Source organism: Ruditapes philippinarum, unplaced genomic scaffold (assembly GCF_026571515.1).
Source record: "Ruditapes philippinarum isolate M1 unplaced genomic scaffold, ASM2657151v2 ctg10238_1_1_1_1, whole genome shotgun sequence".
Taxonomy (NCBI): Eukaryota; Metazoa; Mollusca; class Bivalvia; order Venerida; family Veneridae; genus Ruditapes; species Ruditapes philippinarum.
In genome coordinates, this window is record NW_026856789.1 from 18,241 (window position 1) to 33,408 (window position 15,168).

The 15,168-nt window shown below is 32.3% G+C and overlaps 1 protein-coding gene across 1 annotated transcript; it reads right to left on the reverse strand.

The window, feature by feature from the left end:
* Nucleotides 1–1,756: 1,756 nt before the first annotated feature.
* On the reverse strand, nucleotides 1,757–3,143 carry LOC132747717 (uncharacterized). Its single transcript, XM_060737214.1, has 2 exons — nucleotides 2,747–3,143; nucleotides 1,757–2,421 (listed from the first exon to the last, which is right to left on the reverse strand). Exons 1-2 carry the CDS (start codon nucleotides 2,937–2,939, stop codon nucleotides 1,805–1,807), a joined length of 810 nt encoding a protein of 269 aa, XP_060593197.1. The 5' UTR covers nucleotides 2,940–3,143; the 3' UTR covers nucleotides 1,757–1,804.
* Nucleotides 3,144–15,168: the final 12,025 nt, after the last annotated feature.

Here is a 15,168-nt window from a genome sequence, read left to right on the forward strand (position 1 = left end):
AACTAGGTCTCCGGAGCTAAAAATAGAAAAACCTTGTTAACACTCTAGCGGTCACATGTTTGACTCAATCATCATCAAACTCGGTCAGGATGCTTGTCTAGGTGATAGCTCGAACGAATTTGAACATGGGTCTTCTCGGATGAAAAACTAGGTCACAGGAGCTAAAAATAGAAAAACCTTGTAAACACTCTAGCGGTCACATTTTTGACTCAATCATCATCAAACTTGGTCAAGATGCTTGTCTAGGTGATAGCTCAAATGAGTTTGAACATGGGTCATCTCGGATGAAAAACTAGGTCACAGGAGCTAAAAATAGAAAAATCTTGTTAACACTCTAGTGGCTACTGTTTTGATCCAAATATCCTGTAAATTGGTCTGAAAGTTTGTTTTGATGAAATCTAGGTCAATTTTGAACATGGGTCATCTCAGATGAAAAACTAGGTCATACCGCCCAAATACGGAAAACCCTTGTTAACACTCTAGTGGTCACATTTTTGACTCAATTATCATCAAACTTGGTCAGGATGCTTGCCTAGGTAATTGCTCAGATAAGTTCGAACATGGGTCATATCGGATGAAAAACTAGGTCACCGGAGTTAAAAATAGAAAAATATTGTTAACACTGTAGTGGCTACTGTTTTGATCCAAGTATCCTGGAAATTGGTCTGAAAGTTTGTTTTGATGATTTCTAGGTCAAGATCGAATATGGGTCACCTGGGTAAAAAACTAGGTCACACTGCTCAAATATGGATAATCCTTGTTAACACTCTAGTGGTCACATTTTTGACTCACCTGTCATGAAACTTGGTCAGAATGCTTGTCTAGGTTATTGTTCGGATGTGTTGGATTGGTCAGGTGAGCGATCTAGGGCCATCATGGCCTTCTTGTTTTAAGGTTCGACTTTATTTAATCATTTTGGCTTATTTGGAGGCATGTAGCTTTAACTCCTTTACTCACAGAGGCTAGTTAAATAAGTGTTATGCCAAAATCTTTAAGATATAAATAAACCATGTGTAGCGTTATATCATAAATTAAATCTGGAATCCGACAGTTACCAATAAAATGTTATAACTTTTCAAATCTATTAGGTGCATATTGCCGAACAATAATGTATACATGTAATTGTAAATCAAATGTAGACCTTCATGTGGTATCTATTTTTGTCGAGAAAAAAAACAACACCATAATGCTGTCTATTTTTAGAAAGTTTTTTATGGTTTGTATCGTACATTTGTACCCGTATTGCGCAAATATGCAGCATAATTTACGAATATATTTTGTTTGTTTTAAACACATATAATGCTATATGTAATATCGTTAAACAAAACATACTTTATGCTTTAAACTTATTTTTTTACTTATTTATCTAAATATAGGGCAGTTACAAATTTATGCTTATACTGTCCTAACAAATAAAACAATTTACTTATCAAAGCAAATATTTTTTTTTGATTTTGCATATTTATGTTAAATAAAAAAGGGTTTTGCTTACGTTTAATTAAAAGATTGGAGTAATGAGCCTCTAACATCACGTATAAAATGCTACATTTGTCATAAAGCTTTTTGTAGTAAAAGTATTGTACCTTGCTAGCGTTTTGATAAGTGGATCTTATGAAAATTTCGATTAAATAAAACACACACTGAATATATAAGTAACATTTTAACTTTTCTCGGAAATGGTTGTAATTGTTTCAATCTTAACATCAATTATTATAGTATTTGGAATAATAAAATATAAAAAAATAAAACACATGGGTGAAATGTTATGCATGTATATTGTGCAGCTCTGTTAAACAATATTACATTATAAAAGAGGTTCAACACTCGCCCTTGAAGTATAGGAGCACACCGCACAAGTGATTTCCCTTCCTTCAACATAAGGTGGACACTTCAGGGCCCTGCATTCTCCTTGAGCCAAATAGAATTTCGTTCCGGGTTTCTCATCACTTCCAGAATGTCCTCTCTCTGGTTCCCGGTCCATACAGATATACTCTGATGCCCCAGGTGTGCCGTAAACACCAGCCATGAGGTAACCTGAATACTGTAAAGTGTAATCTCCGTGGCAACTGTTCTGTCCAGGTACCATCATTACGTTACCATGCAGAATGCGACATACTGCGCAGGGAACATCATGATTATGAAGGGCATTGAATTTAGGAAGGGTGTTTTGGGCCCAGTATTCTGCACCGTAAATCCTCGTACCACCTCCAAATCCGTCAATGTATTCATCCCATTCAGGTTTGTTAGAAAGACAAAGTGTATTGGCAGCTGCCCCTTCGTGTAATTGATTACCACCAGCAGCACTGCCTTCGTATACCAAAACAGCATTTTCAGGGCACGTTTTTCTTCCCCAACGGATATAAGTTGACCCGGCTGGAAGACTCATTTGATTTCGTAGCTCATCTATAGATTTACGAGCACCTTACAAAAAAGATAAATAAAAAAATAAGTCTTAAAATTGTGAATTCCAGAGCATATGTAACTTAAAAAATTTGAATATAAGTGCATTTGGACATGATTCATTTATGCATAGATATGATGACCAACTTTTGCTTGACGTAAGTAAAATATTTTATGATACGTTATTTTATAAACACTTTGGAGAAAAAAAATCGGTTTTGTTTTATTTTGCATGATTCAGCACTGTCAACAAATTACACAATTTAATAATTCATATATCAATTCAATAATTTAAAACTGAAAGTTGCATGTCACCCAATTTGTAACAAATACGAACATATCTTACCATATAGCTCCTGTTGTAGGTCCACACTGACACGTTCTTGCCTCTCCAGTTTTTGTTTAAGAATAATCAATTGTTCTATAACATTGTATTCATATTCAAATTTAGTGTAACATTTCTGTTCCTCTGTTAAAACTACGCTTGGTAAATTAACTATGAAGGCAAGAACTGCGACACAATAATGAAACACCGCCATTATTAATTAACTTGTACGTTCAAGATATTCTGTGGTGTAAGTATGAGTAAAATGATCGGGACAAAGTTCGATAAAGGTACTCAATCTAATCAACAGAGTATTCTATTAATCTTTTTATTCATTTAAATAACTTGTTAAAGTAATTATTTCCAATATTTTCTCTCTAAACAGTAATTATCCTTTATTTGCAATATGTTTCAACCACGTGTCATTATCTGATTGAAACACTTAAAATGTAGATCTTTTTACATACATTGTATTTTGTTTTACTTAATGTCCTTGCTTTTACACAACCAAAGCACGAACTTATTAGGATCTCATCAATGTACATAGTTAATTAAAATACATGTAAAATATAGTTATCAATGTAAACTGCTAATCAATAAAAATTATTAGAGACTAAAAACCTTAAATACTATTTACATGTACAGGTTAAAAAAAACCTTGTAGACAGGACTGATTTTGAGAATTTGGCTCTCTATAAGATGCTAGAGGCATTTTGTAGTACAAGTGGTATCTTGGTGTATTTTACCTATTTAAGGTATGCAGAATCCGATAAAGGTGGATACCAAACTGAAAAACTTGATCTTGACCATTGAAATGGCCATTTAAAATGATCACTAAAATGGCCACTAAATTTCTTTATCATAAATGGATGATATATCAAATAAAACTTTAATGAAAGGAAAAGCCTGAAATTTGTCACAAAGCATGTTTAGGTAAAAACAAATTAGACACCAAAAACAGACTTTAAAAAAGCCAATCCAATATGGCCGAAAAAAATTAAAGATGGCGGACATTTTCTTAAGGCCAATATAGGAACCGCCAAATTCTTTATCATAAATGGATGATATATCAAATAAAACTTTTAAAGATAGGAAAAACCTGAAATTTGTCACAAAGCAAGTTAAAGTTAAAACAAATTAGACACCAAAACAGAATTAAAAAAAACAAAACAATCCAATATGGCCGAAAAATCCAAGATGGCGGACATTTTTCTATAGGCCAATATAATAGAAATATAGAAGTAATATTAAAGATAGTTCTGAATATTTTAAGGCATTTAAACATCAGAGACTAAGTAAGAGATAAGTGAGTGTAAGAGATAAAATTTCTAGAAAGTCCCTTTTCCTTTAAACCATCACTATATTTAGGGTTTACGCAGCGAAAACTACACTCTTCCCTGCCCTATCTGCTACGTATATAGAGATTTCATGTATTTTATCTGGCACTCTATGCAAGCATATAGAGTGGCTACTCAGATTCCTACTTACATTTGCATAGCACTATATGCCAGAATTTCTTTCAACAATGTTTTTAAACTTGACTAACCACCTGAGAAATTTCTAAATAGTTTACTCTTACTCCTCAGAGCTGCCCAATGCAAATCAATTATTGCGATATTGAAATTCAGGAAATATTAAGTAGGATAATTAATATTGTCATTAGAAATTTAAAACCAATAACACTTATACAACAGCTTAGATTTAATTTTGCTTCACTAAAGGAGTTCTTATTACTGTCAAACAACCCTATCCTCCCATGCATGCACTGGTTTCCAAGTCAGATGTCAGTAAATGAGGTTTCGTCTTGAGACTAATGCATCACCTAAATGCACATCTACATATCTAACAGCTGAACTGCATGAGCATCTAGAAGGTTATATTTTGACCCCAGTTAAAATGCCCTATCCAGCGACTTACACATTTTATTTATTGACCCATACGTAACAACATTAGGGAAAAGCTATTTTACTATAATTGGAGTTTGTTTTCATAATGACATTGTTATAAAGCTAAATGATTCAAGCTAAACAAGAGTACAATAATGAAAACCTTTAATTATTATAAATAACGAAATGGCATTGGATTTTTCAATGTTTAGCTTGAGCTCCATAATGACCATGTCAAACAGTCAGTCAGAATGTCTGAATAACGGCCGACTTTTCTTGTTATGGGTATCATTTGTTTCATAAAGGCTGAGTTTTCTATCCACAATGTCATAGTGAAAATGCATCAGCTCAGCTCTGAATTGCAAGTGCTAAATGCGCCCAATATTGCACAGTTAATTAATAATGCATTTTATAAAACTCATATTGAATAAAAAACCTCCGAACCCTTGGCCAGACTAAGAAAAAAAGTTTTTTTCGTTGGCAGCAACATTTATCGCCTGTGACTTTGTCATCAAATGAGATGTCATGGTTATGACTTCAAATTCTGCTAAATGCTTGTTTTATTTTCTTCACAGAAACCCTATACCAGACAATTTATGAATAATAAACATTTAAAAAAAGTCATTATATTATGCAAACGTTTTGGCTTTCTTTTTTTTAAATAACAGTAACTTGTACTTAAAGCTTGCACAAAGTAGGTTACGACAGTGTTCTTCTGTGATGTCAGCCAAACAGATAAACTACAACATGCATATCCAGGCTAAAATTGCCCAAGAGTTTTGTAATTGTAACCCTTCAACACATTACTACTGCTATATGAAATTGTATGTACATACGTACCGAATTCAAATAAAAAAAGTTTGCTTTGTATTATCACACTTATGTGATACATTCATTTATTACAAACAAAAATATTTGAATACTCATCTAAATATTTCATATTTGCATAGGTTTTGTTACATTTTCTAAATTTGTTAATAAAACCCAAAATAGCTAAGTCTTTGCATTTTTAAAATGAGACAATAAAAAGTAATCAGAAGTTATCATAATTACCCATGAAAAAAAATATTATTCTGTCAATCCCTGGAGAAAAGTAATTCATTGTAACTGTTGTAAAAGAATAAGAAATAATTGTGTCTTAATCACTTACTTTTTAAAGTAATTTGCCCAAGGTCTGATTATGGCTACTACAACCCATAAGAGGTGTAAAATTTGAGTTATTTGTTTCTAAATGTTACGATCCACTAAATCACTGGATATACTTAATATATAATTCAGGTAGCGCTTTTCTTGCAGTTATCCGTACTCCCAACATTACAAAATGGTCAGAGTCTTAAACTTCTCTTCCCCCACCATTATTCACTGGGACATAGCCTTTCCTATAGGTACCATAACCACCACTATCGCTAAACCTAAGTCCCCAAGACACTCAGCATCAACGGCAACATTATTTAATCTGAGAGCTAGCCTCCCATATAAAAGATCAGAAAACTGGTATGACCGTATGATTGCTTATCAGTTCTTACCACCACTACCCCATCACTACTCCCTAACCACCATACATTTTCTGCATTTACCCCCAAAACATATGACCGATGAGATGGCTTCATTGATTGTGTTGTGATCACTTATGTTAATTTTAAGCCACCCGTAATAGATTAACTTGTCCTAATAGACTTGTTTTAAATGAAGCCACGCTTATAAATGCTAACAACTTTCGCAGCTCAAGCATATAACCTGTTTGCCAAAAACTTTAAATATTCACCATTCATTGCGTTTTAGCTGATTCTTGTGGGATTTGAAAATGAAAGCGTTACAGTTGCGTTTGCTATTGAATTTCTAGATAGCCTTGACCAAACTAGGTTCAAAGTCAAATGAGATCATGGCATGATACGCTCATAGCCTTGTTATTTTGGAGTGGAATCCATAAAAACCCTAAAAAAGAAAGAATGTCTCCTAAGTATTCTCCAACACAGTCAATCCTATTTTTCTTACAAGTCACTGGTTTACATTACCTTAACTAGATGTTTTGTTATTGTTGCTGTTCCTGGATTGCGACATATACAATTAACAAGATTCAACCATTTCTCCATGTAAGCCATTCAAAATGCATACTTTAATGCCACATGATAACAAATTGAAAGACAAAAAACCTCAAAAATTGACCCCTACTGTGCACGCCATCCGCTATGTTTTTGTCGTGTCATCTTTATAAAAATTATACTTCTAGCTTCATATGCAAACCTTGAATCCAGTGTGTTGGCCTCTTTCTACTGGGTAAACAATATATGGAATATTTCTATTAAGAGAAGAAACATAAGCTCTTTTGTTAAGGAATGGGTTTTTCTCACGATTTGTAATTTTCGAAAACCCGGCTGAATGGCAATTTCTAGCGTTTTTCGAAATGCTAATAATAGAATTTATTTCAATCTGCCCTTTAATCGTTTTTATTTTTAAGACCGACAAGCCTTTATCGCATTCTTGAGCAGTAAACAAAAATCAAGAAAAAAACATATTGAAAGACTAAACGACTTATCCAAACCAATGTTTCAGACTGTGACAAATACTGGCATGTGTACATATAACGAATGGGTACTCATTCATGAGTGTGATGTAATATATACATATAAAAGAATATTGAGAGCTTTATTGCATAACCCAGTACAGTTCTTTCAAAGCTTCAGTATCAAATTTATTCAGTAAATTCTTAAATATGATATTAGTTAAATAACGAAATGTAGTTTTACCTTACATGATAATAATCATTATGCTTTGCAAAAAAAAGATATACATGTATATGACATTTATGACCTTGTTTTTGGGTGATTTTTACGTGTTAACCATATAAAGTACTAGAAATTTGTTATTAATTAATTTAATAATTGTATAAACTTAGAGAATATGGAATAATCATTTGATTTTGACAAGAATAATTAATTGCATCATATTGTATCATAGTTTTAATGACCTATTTTAGTATTTTTAAGCGGCCATTTGAAGGTCAAGGTCAATTTTATTTTCTTGGTATCCACCCTCATCGTCTTCAGCATACCCGTATTAGGTTAAAGCACTCAAGATATTACTTGTACTATAAAATGCCTCTAGCATTCATATTTTCTTAAAACCAGTCCTGTCTATTGCCAAGTTTAACTCGACTTTCATGTGCCAAAATGAATCTTCTTAAATAAACAAAAAGCATCAGTTATCGTGTAGCAAGACTTAAAATGCTATTTTGTTGGGTGTCCCTTCTTTTGTATGGCAATATTGTTTAATGTGCTAATTGGATCGACGTTTTCAAAGAAACAAAGAGCTATTCCTGCAGTCATGTTGTCGGTTACGTTGTCGTTGCTGTTCGAAACATTTACTTTGGTGATTATGTACGTATTTCCAAATGAGTGCCTGAATACTTGGACACAACAACCCTTTGGACAAACTCGTTGACCATAGTGAACTTGAACTTCTCTCATTAATAATCTTCATATTAAAGGTCAAATGTTTGAACTTTTATTGATTTTGCTAAAATTTGCTTTAACCTTGTTATTATGAATCGATTGTATATGTACTTTGACAAAACAATCCTTTCGAAAACGTATCTTTGTTATGTATGAATGAATTATTATCTCCTTACTTGAGCAATATTTCTTTAAGGACAATGAATTGAATGAAAAAAATAAATAAAAGAAAAATATTAGAGTTAAGTTTAAATAAGCTTCAGCTTTAAATAGAATTGCTTAAACAATAGTATTTAATACAATTTATTTCAGTAAAATGCAGTTATTGCACACAATGATTTATATATAATCACACAATTTCAATCAGGACCTTTTTATTCCCTATTAAATTTATTTCTTTCGCAATCTTTGTTTATGTCTTGTTATGTCTTGTCTTTCCACTTCCAAGAAGGGGTAGGTTATATACACTACCTATAAAAGTAATCAACAAGTAGTCAAGTACATTTGTAAATGTTCGTAAAGTAACTGATCTTTGATTTTTTGTTTTTCTTACCCAACGACCGTTACATTTTGGCAAAAGAGAAATGAAATTTGAAATGTTAACATGTTAAGACAGTAAATTCATATTTCCATTTAGAAGTAGGGTTGTTCAGTACAAGACTCTTGCAATTTTAACGACTTGAAACTTGACTTTTAACTGCGTCGAGTTGGATTATAAAAAGCGTACAAATTAGTTCGCACTGCCTTTGCACCTCCCGCATGTATAGAAGTTTACCTTACTTTCACACAGCGCTTGTCAACTTAAATACTCAGTCACACAAGAGCATAGTTGTACTGTTAGTGACTTTATATGCAGTTTCATAGAACATATGTGTCGCATGTAATTCGCCGATGTAAATATCGCTATTTTAAGCACATATCGACAGCTTGGTGCGAAAGGGTTGTATCTCCTTCTTTATCTCATACGAGTTACAAACCCTTTCGAACCAAGCCCACGATATATAAGCACAGCTTATACGATGCCTGTCACTTTTAATCAGCGAGTTAAAGAGGTTTAGCGAGTTTAAGCGGTTTTCAATCTGAATCAGCCTTGCCATTTTTGCCAGTGAGTAGGACGAGCGACGTCATATCGACTGTGTAACGTAACACATTTAGTCAGTGGCGTTTTTGACGTTCTTTTGGTAGTAGTGGCACTTGACTACGACCATATTTAACTTAATTATTTATGTAATGTAATGCTAAATTGAAAAAATATCACTGATAAAAATTATGCATTTTGTTAAACCTGTTGTTCTTAATAGGAGGCTTTACGTTTTGTTTTGTTTTTTAAATCTTAGGCTGATCATATAATAAAACATTTACTTAATAATGATTCTTCGAATAATCTGTGATATTTACATACAAAATGTCATGCAATAGCCTCGGTCAATATGCATTTTACCGGTGAATATCACATCATATTCAATGGATCACTAGTTAAATATTTGCATAGTATAAGGAACAGCAGTTAGTAATTTTGTTTGTCATATAGAAAGATAAGTTGTAATGTCACAAGATCTATTAAAATTACTGGTATCCCTTCCATATTATGTGTCCCTTATATAAAAGTCAAGAATAATATGTCATCTGTGAAATGTGTTAACAAAAGTAGAGTATGAGCTAGAAATGGAAAAGGTTACCCCCTCTGGGTATTTTATGGGACCAATGTAGTTTTAAAGATAAACATATAGGAAGACATTTGCAATTTGTTGTCAGACTGAAACGTTTACCATTAAGACACAAGCAAAATGTGAATTATCTGCCCCTGTCACAATTTCTTAATAAACAACTAATTGAAATAACCATTAATATTTTAACCAAATGAATTGTTTTGTTTTCGATCATAGACAAGGTCTCTAAAATGATTAACTTCATAATTAATTGGTGTTATTTCTTTTCAAAATCCCCGCCAAATTCAAAATGGCTGTCATTTACCTGTTATTTTATTAACATTTTAATATAAACTCTGTGGTTTTGTTTAATTATAAATATTATAGAAGTTAAATACACTTTTTGTTGTTCAATTTGGTTTAATTATAATGCTATTAAAGAATATAAATTACCCCCCCCCCCCCTTTCCAATGTTTTACAATACAGCTTTTTAGTCACATATTAATTATTACTCGAAATCTTCTTCGAAAATGACACTTATATAAATTTCCATCTCAATTTCCTCTAGATCACCTTCTTCATTGTAATCATTTTCTAACACTTCACTAGCATTTTTATAAGCTATGATTTCAATTAATTCTGGTGGTAGTATATTTCCTTCTGTTCAGGTACAATGTATATGTGAGACCTCCGGTTGTACCAACTAATATCCATCAGGACTTGGAATAGTTGGGAATTGACAAAAAGGCATTTCACCACAAAAATACTTGGTAATTTGATCTAAAAACATGCATCCTTAATGTGGAAAGATATGGTGGAATTAAACGCAATTCAATACCATAGGTAATTGTAAGTATGTCTGCATTTGGTCTAAACCTTGTTTTGAAAATGTCAACGCGCAACTTATTTATGTCACTTTATTTGTTCTTTCCTGTATAAAATAGAAACAAACAGTTCTAGAATTTTGCAATCTTCTTCTTGAATATAAACACTCTCGCCCATTCTTTTTGAAAACTGGTTATAGGTATATATTCAGGATATCTTTTAACAAAATGTTTACGGGCTTTAATTTTCCCACTTCTCTCATAAAAAAGGCTCGTGGTATCTATAAAACTACCCAATCAATGATTTGCAAAGGTCTTCTCCTAGTCTATCAATCATTTCATTTACTTTCATCGTCTTCTATTTTAGCCACACCGGTGTTTAAATAGTATTAATCTATTGATAGATTTTTTTTACGTTAGAAGTAATACCATAACATTAGTATCAGGATTGCTTTTGTCATCATTTTCAGCCGCATGTTGCATATGTAGCATAATTCTGGTATGGCTTCCTCTTGAGACGTATGTAGATCTGGAATCGGTTTACTTCTACTTTTCCATCCTTTTACTTTGCGAGCATACACATGTCTCTTCACAAGCACAAGATTCTCCTTTAGTCCCAATTTGCCTGCATATTTATCTATAGACAATCAGTTCTCTAAATATCAATCTTATCAATTGTTTCTAATTTTAATATTATTACAAAAAAATCTTTCCAGTCTTGCGAACTTTGGTTTGTTGCCTTTTATCAGGTATGTATACTCATTCCTTGGTACATATTTCTGCAGATTTGATCAATTCTGCTTTGTACGTAACTGTCACAAAGCCTGCCCACCGCTTCATTCAATTTTGGTAAATTTAAAAAATATCAAAATTCACGAATCGAAAAAAACCTGAAAACTCTCGCTCTCGCCGCTTCCCGAGATGTTCGAGCATCTGGGAATCGACGCCATTCACTTGACGCATATCCTATAGGGGAATGCTTTTAGGATTCTGCGATATAAACGATAAAAAACGAATTGAGACGTAAAACGATTGTCAGCTAACTGAAATATGTAAGTTAAATGCCAAAAATTCGTTATAGGGTTTAATAATGTATATTATGTAGTTAGGTCTCTGAATTAGCGGTAACTTTTAAACTGGGTGGGGTAATATGAAAGTAAACAATGAGCATAGAGTTGTGAATTTGTTTTTTACTAAATTAGTAAATGCTTTAAACTCTGTTAGTTTTTATTTGAATAATACTTTAGAAGCATGGTCATCAAATATTTTTATTTGATCAGCTGATCAATACATGCGCAAACTAACTTAAAAAAGTGGGTTAAGATTTTTAACTGAACAGAGAAGAGGAACAGGGGTTCTAAGAAAAGTCACGTCTTAAAAAAAAATTAATGAAATACAACAAGTCTCATAATTAAAAAAATAAAATATATTTATTTTTTTTTTCCTTTTATTTAATGCCCTTTTTTTGAAAGTCACTTAAAAAAATGACCCCCGGGCAGCTCCCTAAAAAGTCTTTGGGCCCATCAGCTCGGGCCCCATCCAATCGGGATGGGTCAAATCGGCCCCCTTTCAATTTTATATGTAGGGTTTTTTACACTATTTTTTGTAATTTTTTAATTTATGTTACACGGGTTTGACAGTTTTTTAGAGCTGACAGGGTTTTCTTATCAGTAGATTCAAGATTTTTCGATCTCCTGTTTTTTTATTTTTTGCTTTCCATTTTTTTTGTAAATATCGATATTTTAATTTTGAAAAAACCTAGTAAATTTATAAAATATAATTTTCACGTAACCCGGGCTATATTAAATCGCATGAAAAGAAAAATAAATAATGAAAAAAAAGCATTTAGTTCCCATGCGTAAAAATTTTCTTCTTTTTGGGAAAAAAAAAGTCGTTTTTATCATACATCATGTAAAAAAAGTAACAAAAATTTGAGAAAAAAAATTTAAGAACTTTTTCCCGAATTGAAAGATGTTAGTTCATTTATATGATGACGTCACATAAAAAGCGTTTACGGCGCCGGGAAAAAAAGTAAAAAATTTACTTTAAAAACCCTAAATAGCATGAAAAAAAAAAGGAAAAAAAATTTTTTTACAAAAAGATTTAAATATATTTCCCTTCGTTTAAACCAGCTATTATATTTTCATCTAGCTACGCCAATTGTGAAAATTTTTGCATCGGTGTTTACTCAAATAAAAAATTAAAAACAATCTTACAAAGCAAAACAAACAAAATCTTTTTACTGTTAGGTTTAACCTAAAATTTTAAAAAAAATTTCATGTTTTAAAAATGTGTTGAAATATTTTTTTAAAGCATTATTATCAAAACATGTGTGGTACCCAAATTTTAAACAGGGGATAATTATGATTGACCCATTTATTTAAATTGCAATTAAATTGAAGCTTTTGATATTTAAAATTAAAACGTTTTTTTTTTCTTTTTTATTTATATTACTTTTCCAAAAATCACGGGAAAAAATTTTTTTAAATTTGATCCCTTTTTTATTAAAAAATAAATAAAACTTTCTTTTTAAAAATAAATTTATTTGGGGGAGAAGAAAATTTTTAATATTAAAAAATATTCTTTTTATTATTTACCTTAACCCAAAAAAACAAAGTAAAAAACGTTTGGTATATTACTGTAGGGGGGGCCGAGGGTTTACCCGTGGCCCATTGGGATAAAGGGCCCAGTTAGTATGGGCCGAGTTTACTTTTTCCCAAAAAAACTGTGTGAAAATAGATTTCCCTTTTTTTCCCGCCCTTACACCCTTTACCAAATTTTCCCGTTTACTTTAAAAAGGGAAAAAACTGATTTTCTACAGTTTCATATTTAACTAAAAATGTAAACAGTTATTTGTTTTTTTATACATCTGTTTTATTTTTTTCCCGATTTGGGTAAGCCGGAGAATAAATTTTCAAAAAAGGGGTTTCAATATTTCCAAAAAATTCTGGTGCCTGATTTTAAGGTTTGCCACAAAGGAAAAAGAAAAGCCCGAATACACAGGAAAGAAGTTTTTTCAATGTAAGTAAAACAACCTGTTAAAACCCTTAAACTTTCAAGCTATATTATATACCTGACATTTCCTGGCCCCGTTTTGGGGCTCCGTGGGTTTAAAACTTGGGGGTTTTACACCTCACATTTTATGGGTTCGATTCCCATCAAAGGAAATTGGGTTATTCATTGTAGCAACTTTCAGAATATTGGGGGTTTTTCTTAGGGGCCCGGGGGGGTTTCTGGCTACTTTTCAATTTTCTAAAAAAACGGGGGTGAGTTTAAAAGCTTCTGACTAAAAAAAGGTTGACCCGTGCCCAGTTGGTTTTAAAGGGGCCGGGGTTTAAACTTTTCCAAAAAAAAAGAGTGAAAATAGAACCCTTTCCCCCCGGGTTTCCCTTACCCTTTACCTTTTATTTTAAAAAAAAAGAGCTGATTTTTTACAGTTTATATTAACTAACAATGTAAACAGTTATTTGTTTTATATACATCATGTTTTATTGTTTTCAAGAATTTTGATCAGCCTGGGGAGAATAATTATCCACAAGGGGTTTAAAATATTTTCCAAAAAAATTTTGGGCTGATTTAAAGTGTTAGCCAAAAAATGAAAAGGAAACGCCAGATACACAGGAAAAAAGTTTTTCAATGTAAGTTTAAAACAGGCGATGTTAAAGCCAATTAAAATTTTAAACATATTATATAACCCGCACATACTCTGGCCAGTATGGGCTCAGTGGTTTAATTTCTTGTGTTATTTCCCCCTCACAAATTTTTGGGGTTTTGGGTTTCCCCTCAAAAAGGGAATTGGGAAATTTTTATTCCTTGTAGCAACTTAAGAATATTGGTGGGGTTTTTCTTTTGGCAGGCTTGGTACTGGCTACTTATAAATTTTTTTAAATTTTCGGGTGTGAGTCAAAAAACTTCTACTAAATCGAAATTGGGCCCCGTGCCGGGGGTTGGGATTGGGGGAGTTGACTCTTTTTTAAATAAACAGATGATAAATAGATACCTTTTTTCCCAGCTTTACACCTTCACCCTTTTTTCCCGTTTACTTGAAAAAGGAGCTGATTTTGTACGTTTATATTGAATAATCAAAAAGTAAAAAAGTAATTTTTTATATAATTTATTATTTCATTTTTTCAAAATTTTATCACCTGGTTAGAAAATTTCCCCAAGGTGGGTTTCCATTTTTTTCCAAAAAAATTTTGGTTTCCGATTTTTAAATTTAGCCAAAAGAAAAGGGAAAAGCCCGAATACCCCAGGAAAAAAAGTTTTTTTCCCAAAAAAAGTAAAGCAGACGCTGGTTTAAAGCCAATTAAACTTTTAAGCATAATATACCCGCAATTTCGCTGGCCAGTTGGGTTTTCCCCGTGGTTGAATATTGTTTATAACCCCCAATCTATGGGTTCGATTCCCCTTTAGGACAAATTTGGGTTCTTCATTGTGCTAAAATTACAGAATATTGGGGGTTTTTACTTTTGGCCCCGGGGTTGGGAATGGTACTTATCAATTTTTAAAATGACGGGTGATCAAAAACTTCTGATAAAAACGAGTTGAACCCCTCCCAGTTTGGTTTTAGGGCCGGGGTTGACTCTTTTCCAAATAAACAGTTGATAAATAGATACCCTTTTCCCCTTTTT